At 41.0% G+C, this 10,362-nt stretch overlaps 2 protein-coding genes across 12 annotated transcripts; one reads left to right on the plus strand and one right to left on the minus strand.

Moving 5' to 3' along the window:
- Positions 1 to 95: 95 nt before the first annotated feature.
- ngrn (neugrin, neurite outgrowth associated) lies at positions 96 to 2,069 on the minus strand. Its single transcript, XM_069141423.1, has 3 exons — positions 1,133 to 2,069; positions 912 to 1,022; positions 96 to 818 (listed from the first exon to the last, which is right to left on the minus strand). The coding sequence occupies exons 1-3, from the start codon at positions 1,357 to 1,359 to the stop codon at positions 239 to 241; spliced, it is 918 nt and encodes a 305-aa protein (XP_068997524.1). The 5' UTR covers positions 1,360 to 2,069; the 3' UTR covers positions 96 to 238.
- A 537-nt stretch (positions 2,070 to 2,606) lies between these two features.
- On the plus strand, positions 2,607 to 9,712 carry nfyal (nuclear transcription factor Y, alpha, like). Of its 11 annotated transcripts, none has more exons than XM_069140977.1 (10): positions 2,607 to 2,698; positions 3,498 to 3,600; positions 3,790 to 3,876; positions 4,872 to 5,018; positions 5,309 to 5,440; positions 6,116 to 6,218; positions 6,325 to 6,494; positions 7,494 to 7,667; positions 8,410 to 8,523; positions 8,725 to 9,712. In XM_069140977.1, exons 2-10 carry the CDS (start codon positions 3,520 to 3,522, stop codon positions 8,788 to 8,790), a joined length of 1,074 nt encoding a protein of 357 aa, XP_068997078.1. In that variant the 5' UTR covers positions 2,607 to 2,698; positions 3,498 to 3,519; the 3' UTR covers positions 8,791 to 9,712. The 11 variants fall into 11 exon arrangements, with proteins under 11 accessions (XP_068997078.1, XP_068997080.1, XP_068997083.1 ...); XM_069140979.1 differs by having other exon boundaries at positions 3,501 to 3,600; XM_069140982.1 differs by lacking the exon at positions 2,607 to 2,698 and adding an exon at positions 2,754 to 3,226 and having other exon boundaries at positions 8,728 to 9,712.
- Positions 9,713 to 10,362: the final 650 nt, after the last annotated feature.

The following is a 10,362-nucleotide window of genomic DNA, read 5'->3' on the forward strand; positions in this document are numbered from 1 at the left end:
TTTTTAAATATACAAACAATAAATACAAATATTGACAAATCAAAAGATGGGGGAATAAAGATGTGACAAAGAACCATAAAATAGTTAAATAGCTATTGTAAATATAAAAACATTTTATTTGCTTATTTACTTTTTTTTTTTTGTGCCTGTTCAGAGCCTACATAATCTGGTCAGAAAGTGCATTAATGTCAGCCTGAATATCACACATGTTCAGCTGACAGTTCAACACAGGAAGTCTTCAGATTCTGTACACAAAGTTGCCCTCTGCATCAAAGAAATCATTCCCAACTTGCACCACAGGAGAGGGCTTTTCCATTTCCATAAACTCCTCAAGTTCTTCCTCTGTCAACACCCGTCCATCCCAGCTTTCCTCGTCTTCCTCGGTGGGAATGGTGGCAGTAGTGCCATTGTCTTCTGTTGATCTCATCATTGTGGCGTCTTTACTAATAACGGCTGCAAACTGGGTGGGCAGAACAGTAACAGAGACGGGACTCTTGGCTACAGATCCTGAGCCTTCACCCCGAATCATTGGAGTCTGATCAGCCACAGAGACCAAAGCACCGTCTTTTCTTCCAGATGGGAGTGTGACTCGTGTGTGGTTCTCGAGCAGTTTAAGCCTGTCCTGCTGTGTCCCAGCACCTGAAGGCAACACCTGCTGGCCGAGGCCAGCCATTACTTTAGCATTCTGCTTGGCTTTTCTTTCAGGAGAGGGGATGAACTTGCTCCTGAGGACTTTCAGGATGACATCATGGGTGACGGAAAAGCCCTCAGCCAGACGCTCTACTGTCCACTCTTCTGGCTGATCTTGCTTCAGGTATCTAAAAAAATTGAGAAACAGTTAATTTGCAGCTTTTTTTTTTAAGTGAATGGTAAGCATTGGTTTAGTTCAGCTGACATGAGAGCTCCCTCACCTGATCTGTTCAATAGCATCCCAGGTTAACTTCCTCTCTGGAGCTCCTGAAGGAGTCATCTGCCTCCTCATTATGTGATACTTCACAGTCCTCTGCCTTTTCCTTCCTTCACTGAAAAACAAAGAAAGAAAGAATAGTCATGCATGCACAGCATGCACATTTTATTACACAGTATATTTTTTACACAGGAATATTGTGTGATCAGTCCGGTTGAATCTTACTGAACCAAGGCGTCAAGCTTGTCCTCCACATCCTCTAGTTCATGTTCTTCATCGGACGGCTCGTCCCTGTGTCTGTTTGTTCCTCTGTGCCTGTGCGCATGACTCTGTCCCATCCAAGCCTTGCCGGCACCTCCGCTTGCAAATCGACAACTGTTGGTGGAAACCGAGGTCATCCCTGATAGAGCATCGAGCCTGGAGAACACCTGGAGAAGTCGGGCCATGCTCATAGAGTTTGTTCTCCTTCTTGTGTTTTATAATCAGCTTGTTGACATAATAACACGAGCCTTGTAGCCGAACTGTCCACTAACTCGTTTCGATCGAGTAATAGTCTCTTCTTCTAATGCTAAAAGGAGTAACTTAATTTCCTTGTCCTTACTTTATAAAAGAGGTGAGACCTTGATCAAAACCAGATACTATTTCCACAAACATGATGCAGACCCGTGCAGGAGGTACTTCCGCAAACACTCGTCTCACAGCATCACTGTGCGGTGCTGCCACCTAGCGGCATGGAGGTGTTATAAAGGAGTTTCACTTGTAAAACAGCGCAGTGGATGTCTTTTGTCGCATTTTCAACTACTATTGGTGACATTTTAATTCCCGATAATACAATAAATGGGAGCGGTGGAAAGAGGTCCTTTACTTCAGTAAAATAACTAATACTGATACTAAAAGTCCTGCATACAAAAAGCATTTGAATATTATCAGCAAAATGTAGCCCACTTAAGGTATCAAAAGTACACACTTTCCATTAATTGGTCCCTGCAAGTGTTTTGCTATTACGTATGATGTTTTTCGATTGATATAGCTGTTGAATTAATGTGCCTTTTATTGCTGGAGTTATTTATGGTTGTCCTTATTTTAACTACTTTATGCACTCTTTAATCGACAGTAATGCATCATATCCCCGAAGATCATCATATGTTTTTATTAGGTTAGGTTAGGTAGTTACTTTATTAATCCCCGAGGGGAAATTTTTTCTGTTCTGTAAAAAAAAAACACGTATCTTTAGCTCAGAAAAAAAAAAAAACCCACTCTATTTCCAGAGAAGTGGGTTTTAACAAACGGGAGATTGTTATCAACAAATAAAGGATGATCTTGTGATTTATCCGAAAAATTTAAATTCAATACCAACAAATTTGGAGATATGGTTTTCACTGGACAAAAAGGGTATGAGAAAACTGCAATCTTAAAAGTAACTAGTAACTAATGCTGTCAAGACAAACGCAGTATTTAAATATAGTTACGCAATAAAGTTGCATGAAAAGGAAACACTCAAGTAAAGTACGAAAAGCACATGTCAAAATTTGAACTAAAGTACAGTAAATGAGTAAATCCACTCGGTTACGTTGCAGCACTCACGACACAGTCCGGAGGAAATGTGCAGCGGAACAACAACGAGACTCAATGGCGACATCTGCCGAGGAGCGTGTGACGTCACGCAGCTGCGCACCTCCTCCCGGGCGCCGTTGTTTCATTTGCGCCATTTTGTCCGCTCACTTTGTTTGATTGGGCTTTAGCGAGCTGTACTGGAGCCAATCAGAGGGAAACCGGACAGGCGAAGATACGGTAAAGGGAGTCCCGATTGAAGGCATTGGGTAGTTGTTGTCAGCACGGATTGGTTTGTCATGGACCAACCACGTTACTAACCCTGCTTAAATGCAAAAAACTCAAAATGCAGCGTGTTTTCGACCGCTGCGTCCCGAGCTTGTTGAGCGCTGCCGGCAGCTTCTCGTCCTCGATGTCGGCTTGAAGAGAAGGAGACACGATGTCTGCTCGTCCCCGAGCTAGCGATGGCTAGCTGAAATACTCAATCTCAAACAAAGACACGGTGGATAAGACCGCCGCCGTCCAGCCACCAGCGAAAAACGCTGCCTGGCACGTTACGATCGGCTGTAACAAACAAACAACAACAACAACAACAACAACCCATTAGACGGCCGCTGTTTACTAAAGTTAACGAGCTTCCGTGTGTGCTTTCTCGCATTTACTACGCTTTTAAACGAGCTAACCGCTGCTAGCATTGCTAGCTCACTCACGGACATATTCTGTTGACAGAATAAAAGTGCGACAGCTGACCCAGCTTTGAGCTCTCGTGTAGGTCCTTGTGTCACCTCTACATGTTTAACACGACGCCCGTTATTTTATATGACATATGTCAGCGTATTGAGCTGAAATTAAGGTAACCATTAAAAGGGCCTCTCCTGTACTTGCATACCGATAATAAGAGGACAGTAATGGGTGAAAATACGACCTTTAGAAAACAAAACAAAACCAAACTCTATGGCAGAAAGGTCTGTGTGTCACATCTAAAATATATTTTCAATGATAAATACCTAACGTCAATACTGTGTGTTTTTGTCTCTAGAAGATTGTGCCAGTAAGAAGCTATGGAGCAGTACACCACTGCCACCACTACTACTGGGGAGCAAATTGTTGTGCAGACTTCCAATGGACAGATCCAGCAGCAGGTGAGTTTAGAGTATACCCAGATCAGTTTGGTGAGGAAAAGTTAGCCCTGCTACCAAAACAATCCAACATTATGCAGTACGATTGCAGGCAACAGAAAGCCACAATGAAATAGTTCAAGGGATTCCAGGTCCAATCTATTTTCGCAGTAGTCACTTGTCTGAGAATATACTGTCCTGCCTTGCCTGCAGACACAGGGCACAGTGACGGCTGTGCAGCTGCAAACAGAGGCGCCGGTGGTGACGGCCTCAGGCCAGCAGGTGCAGACACTCCAGGTAGTGGTGTCATCTCCGCCCTGTGTCAAGTGTCATGACAGCTTTACAGCTTATCAGTTTGCATGCTGTAACTGGGGCTGTTTTCCATTGACCCATTTGTGGTGTCCGGTTCATCATTTCCCCCACAGCATGTCTCGCAACTGCCTGAACTGCATGTTCCTCGGCACAGTGTGTTGTGTGTCAGCCTCTGGTATTTGCTTGTGCTCACACGGCTGTCAAAAGATTGCTGTTTGTCTGAGTTGTGTTTGTCTCTTGCTTTAAAAAGCAATTTTAAAGAACCAGATGTTGTCCTCGTTCTTGAGGACAATAGCTGTTGGGAATATGCGTCATGTTGATGTGTTTTGTAGTTTGAACCCTCTGGTTTTCAGCATTGAACGGCATGGATGCCTTTACAGGCTGTCAAGTCTCATCATCTAGCTATACTTTCTTGTTGTGTTGTTGCAAAATGACAGTGAGCTTCTTCCCCCTGGCATTTTCCTCTGTGGTACAGCTGCTGCCACAGGCTTTCAGTTGTCCATTGTGGTCACTTTATGAATGCAAGTTGGAACATTAGCACTTGTCAAGTTGCACAAGTGAATGTAAATAAATGTGATGGCAGCATCTTGGGTGTATTTATGTGCTTTAGGTAAATTAACTTCATGTAACCTCTTGGTTCAGCAGCAGTATCCCTGTAATTGCAAATCCTAAAAACTGAATAAAGAGGTTTTCTGATTTGAAATTGTAGCTCTACTTCTTGAGAAAAAGGGCTGAGGATATATTGTACAAACTGGCCACAGATTGGGTCCAATATGCACCTGCATGGTTACATTGTAGTATTTCATGTTTCTGAAAAACAGAAAGAATGAACAGTATATTGGCAAATCCTTGTATACACAATGTGGTGTCCACAATTTCTCTGATTTGATGTTACTTATAAGCGGCCCTGAAAGTCCCATGTAAGTGATACGGAACTAAACACTATTAGTGCTTCTGTAACAGTTTCCTGTGCCTCTCTATAGGTCCAGGGACAACCCCTGATGGTTCAGGTGAGCGGTGGACAGCTCATCACATCATCAGGGCAACCCATCATGGTGCAGGCCATGTCAGGGGGTCAAGGTCAAACTATAATGCAGGTCCCTGTATCTGGAGCTCAGGGACTACAGCAGGTAAGGAACGAGGCTTTGGTTCTAGATTACAATCTGTATTCTGATTTTATCACGATATCCTGGACAGCAACACTTTTATTTTCATGATCAATTCCTGGAGATGTTGCTTATATTTATGTGACGATAAATACATGTGTTGTAAAGTGTAAATGTTTCCTGATTCAAAGGGCCATATAAGTATGTTTTCTTGCTGTTTATTCTTTAAACTGTTTGCAGTCACAGCAACGATGTGAATTAGTGTTTGTCTTATTGATTAGTAAATCAGGACTCCCTGTTGTGTCTGTGTGTAGATCCAGCTGGTGCAGCCAGGTCAGATCCAGTTGCAAGGCGGTCAGACTCTCCAGCTCCAGGGCCAGCAGGGTCAGCCCCAGCAGATCATCATCCAGCAGCCCCAGACTGCTATCACCGCTGGACAGAACCAGGTGTCACAATTCAAATGACAAATTCATTTAATCAAATTAATCTATTTTCAGTATGATAACTGAATATCTTGTACTCTCATTTTGGGGAAGGAGAGGATTGATTTGATCTGTTTCCTGGCATCACAATTTGATACAGAATTGATACAGTAATGTTTGTTAACGTTATGCTGTTGTCTCAATAAGTGGAGACCAATTTCTCTGCTGTAAGTTTAGTTTGTCCCAGACAAAGACGTCGTTATTCAGAATGCTGTATGGGTGCAGGTATTTTGAAACTCAACATACTATATTGACTGAGTATTTTCTTCACACTGCCAGAGTTGGTTTACGTTCTGTAATTCTGCTGCAGTATGTCAGATATGTCAGTCTTGGTTGTTAGTGAAAGATTTCAGCGCTCTGCTAACATCAGTCTATTGTTGATGGAGTATTAAATATCCCCCCAAAAAATCACCTTCATCCTGCAAAGCAACATATTTTGTCATTAAATTCAAAACACTCCCAGAGTTTGCCTTATTCAAAGAAAAACTGTAAAACAAATTTGGTATATTTACGCTGATCTGTGAACATACTAATGTTATTACAGATATCCAGTTGCCATTTGTGAATCTATTCAGAATCGTACGAGAAGGGCAATTTTTAATAACCTCGGGTTTTTCTTTTCATCCACTTGTACTTCAGGGGCAGCAGATCAGCGTGCAGGGCCAACAGGTGGCACAGACGGCTGATGGACAGACCATCGTCTACCAGCCTGTCAATGCAGATGGGACTGTCCTGCAGCAGGGTAACTTCAGTTTTCTCCTCCCTCTTGTGTTTTACGTCTGCTTTGTAGACTTTATAAACAGGAGCATCATTTTTTAATAAGTCTTGTGATGATCATCTGTTTGCAGGAATGATCACAATCCCAGCTGCCAGCTTGGCAGGTGCTCAGATTGTACAAGCAGGGAGTGCCAACACCAACACCACCAACAGCGGCCAAGGCACTGTGACCGTCACCCTGCCCGTCTCCGGCAACATGGTCAATGCAGGTGGAATGGTCATGGTAAGACCCTGTGCAGAGGTACCCAGCATCTTATTACCCTTTAAAGAAAAAAAAAATCTAGACTCACACAAAGGGTGTGCGGTGTGGAGAAGGTCACAGAACTTTTAAGACCACCAAATGTAATTACCATTCATTCGTTTGCAAACTAAATGTTTACTTGCTCGGTGATATTAGTTCCACTAGTCTGAAATATACTTTTGTGATCATCATCACTGAATGCAGAGTTCAATGACCTCAGCTGTGAGTAAAACTTGACTAAGAAATTGCCAATGTTAAAATATTTACTTAAAGCCCCTACACACTCATGGGCCATCCACGCAGATGTTTTCTGTTATAAGACCTCTTCCCAGGCTGTAATACTGTCATTTCAGCATTAGCGTGTTAATGATTTGTAAATGGTATTCACATCAACATTCATGTCATAATTAAGATTTTCTATTGATCTAAAAGTCCCAGTATTTCTGTTTTGGTGCTAATAATGCTGAAAAGCACGAATATGAATGCCTCATATCAGCTAAGACCATCCACATAATTAAACCCAAATTTAATGGTTGTAGTGTTTATTGTCAATACAATGTATTTTAATTTTCACAAGACAAACTCTGTAAGCATACATCTGTCCTGATGCCATGAACGGTCAAACGTTTTTAATGTCTGAGTCTGTCTTGTCTGAGGGCTGTGTGGGTGTATACAGCCTTCATGTCTCTGTCAATTTACTGTCGATGTTTGGGATGGGACAACTTGTGTCTTTGTTATCTTTACTAGTTCAGGAATTTCGGTGTTGAGTTGAGGCTGAAAACACCTGTCTGCATGTACAGAGCCTCAAACATAAGACTAAGACGTTAAAGGTGAAAGGTGTATTTTGATGTACTGTAAAGGCGCAGTGATTGTGCAGATTAACAATGGTTTAACCATTTTCATTTTAACAGCTTGTTTGTGTCAGTATATTCTATTATTTGCTTTCCATGCCAGAGGTTCTAAGGGCTGCGTGCCTGTTTGTGTATCTCCATCTGTCAGATGGTGCCTGGAGGTGGCGGAGTTCAAACAATGCAGCGTATCCCCCTGCCAGGGGCGGAAATGCTCGAGGAAGAGCCTCTGTATGTCAATGCCAAACAGTACCATCGCATCCTGAAGCGAAGACAGGCCCGGGCCAAGCTGGAAGCTGAGGGCAAGATCCCCAAAGAAAGGAGGGTATGCCATATTTCTCATTTTTGTAGATCACGCAGACCTGTAATCTAACTGCACATGTAAACAAATACTGTGAACACTATGCCAGTGTTCACAGTATTTGTTGTTTACATGTGCAGTGTGGTTGTTAACCAGTGAAGCTGCTAGCTCGCCAATCTAGTGATTGCATGATGTGAATGTTGGCTTTTAGTGAACATAAAAAAATGTTCAGTAAAAGATGACTAATGTCCAGATTCTAGACAGAGAGAAAAAACATTTAGGTTTCTCTCCCAGCCCACTAAAGTAAAGTAAATTTTAGCCCTTACTTATTTTAGCCAAAACTTCCTGTGAATATTATGTTGGTCTTTTTTGACTTGCAAAATGATTTCCTTTACCAGCTACTTATTTAATTTGTCCACAATTGAATTGGTTTTTTTTTTCTGTATTCACCGTGTGTGGTGGGTTGTGACTGCTACTGATTTTATTGAGATGGTTTTTCGTTGAGAGCCAAAATGATGAGCTGAAAGCTGCATAGAGCTACAGACTGATGTGTTAATTGTCAGTGGGACAGGCAGCACAACCCTTTCACATAACAAAGGGTATTTTAATTTGAAGACAGTGTTAAAAATATTCCTGATTTTACTTTGAAGGAAAAATGTGAACACGTTACCAAAAAAAAAAATACTCAAATGAGTGAAGGAAGCATTAAAGTGGTACAGCAGTGATACACGGCCATGCACAAAGACACCTGCTTTCTCTCCGGCAGAAATATCTACACGAGTCTCGCCATCGTCACGCTATGCAGCGTAAGCGGGGAGATGGAGGACGCTTCTTTTCTCCTAAGGACAAGGAGGAAATGGCTCTGGCCCTAGCACAAGCTGTAAATATACATAGTAACTCAATCCTACAGTTGTGTTGTTAAATTCTCAACTAAACACCTAGAATTGCAAGATTTTGTTTTAAAAGGTGTTCTACCTTTTGTAATTTGTGTGTTTTGAATAAGTGGTATCTCATTTAGGGATGAAACTCCTCATAAGTTATTATTGAGACATCACTGATGCTATTTGCCCCTTTGATGCAGCAGCAGCAGGACGTTGCCCAGGCAGCAGCAGATGAGACGGTGGCTCAGATGATCCGAGTCTCGTAGCACCGTCGCAGACATCATGACCTGCATCTGAACTCTACCCTGCGTGAGACTCTTCATCCCAGCTAAACATCTACCACGCCTTCTCCTTCCATTTGTGCCCCCCTCCCCCTTGCCCCACCGTCATACACCCAACCACAGCGCTGGCCCACTGGGGCTTTTCTGTTATTTCTCTACTTCTACAAAAGTCTTCTAGGGAGATCGTTGTGTGGCTGCTAAGCCGGTGGACTGTTCTTTTTTATCTTCATAAGGATTTTTTTTTTTGGACAATAATGAAATATTAATTTATGGGTGACCAGGGCCAGCCACACAGACGAAATGACAACCAGGAAGCCATACTCTGTCACACCCTGGATGTTAAAAATATGAGAATTTGTCACCAGTGGATAATTTTTTTGTAAATAATGCCAATTTTGTCTTTTTTGAGAGACACTTATTAAGCATTTATGCTACACTGCTGTTCTATATCTTTGATGTGATACCCCTTCTTTTGAAATCTTTTTTTTTTTTACCCCATGTTCTGTGGGTATGGACACAGCATCTTTAGTCCAACCTGTGTCCACTGAGGAAAAACTGAAAGGTGATACTAATGTGAAGATATTGTACAGAAAGTCTTTTCTTCCCCAGTGTGTTTGGATTTGCATCACTTTGTTCAGTTTGTAGTTAGATTTAGTGTTAGTTGGAAAAAAATAGATCGCTGGTGCATCACATCACACACTCTATCCATGTAAGTCAGTTCTTCATCGGTCAGTCCACCTAAGTGTTTGGGTTTTTTCATTGTAGATAATTGATTTTTTTTTTTTTTTTTACCCATCAGATGCAGTCCGACAATATTATTGTTTTTATATTGAAAAAAAAAAAAAAAAAAAGGCTGGACATTGCATTTATGAAACTTATGTCAATTAAATTTTATTATGTGACTCAAGGTTATTTGTTGTTCCTTTTTTACTCCTGATTTTGTCGAGTTTAGACTCTTATCACTTCATCTTTGATTTATATTATTCGTATTGAGAATATAGCATTCACATGGAAGATGAGAAACCTGTTTTTTGATTACAACAGCATTTCGTTTTCTGATAATCTGTATACAGCTGTGCATTGATTTTTCAAATTTCAGCCACTATGTTCTTTGTCAGTAAAGAATTTTCAGAAACCGGGAGGTCTTTACCTGCAATAGTAAACTGGTAGTAATGTGTACTCGGTGAAGTTTGTGGTAAAGGGTATAATGATTTTGTTGATTTTTTTTTAACCATATATTTACAAACTATCCAACACTCTATTACTCAATTTATCCATTACCAATTTTAGTACCAATTTTATTATTATTAATGTATCACATTTTTATCATTTTTGTCCATTTTTATTCTGCAAAGTAACAATTGCTGCTAAATAAATGTATTGTTGTAATCTTAACAATCATTACATTAATTATGGTAAAAAAAGGGCTCTTATTTCAAAATTGCACTAATAGCTGCAGTCATGTAAAACTTTTACTGGATTCTTTTTGTGATAAAAAAAAAAAAGTAGTTACGATTACAAGTGTATATTTACACAAGATATTTAAACGGTGAATTT

The sequence above is a fragment of the Embiotoca jacksoni genome, unplaced genomic scaffold (genome assembly GCF_022577435.1).
Source record: "Embiotoca jacksoni isolate LCO1_2020_lvr unplaced genomic scaffold, fEmbJac1.0.p SCAF_9, whole genome shotgun sequence".
In the NCBI taxonomy this organism is placed as follows: domain Eukaryota; kingdom Metazoa; phylum Chordata; class Actinopteri; family Embiotocidae; genus Embiotoca; species Embiotoca jacksoni.

Coding starts and splice junctions, on each gene's coding strand:
- ngrn (XM_069141423.1), bottom strand. CDS start 1,359: ATGAGCATGGCCCGACTTCTCCAGGTGTTCTCCAGGCTCGATGCTCTA. Junction 1,023..1,132: donor AAGCTTGACGCCTTGGTTCA/GTAAGATTCAAC, acceptor TTTGTTTTTCAG/TGAAGGAAGGAAAAGGCAGA. Junction 819..911: donor GATGCTATTGAACAGATCAG/GTGAGGGAGCTC, acceptor CAATTTTTTTAG/ATACCTGAAGCAAGATCAGC.
- nfyal (XM_069140977.1), top strand. CDS start 3,520: ATGGAGCAGTACACCACTGCCACCACTACTACTGGGGAGCAAATTGTT. Junction 5,019..5,308: donor GAGCTCAGGGACTACAGCAG/GTAAGGAACGAG, acceptor GTCTGTGTGTAG/ATCCAGCTGGTGCAGCCAGG. Junction 7,668..8,409: donor AGATCCCCAAAGAAAGGAGG/GTATGCCATATT, acceptor TCTCTCCGGCAG/AAATATCTACACGAGTCTCG.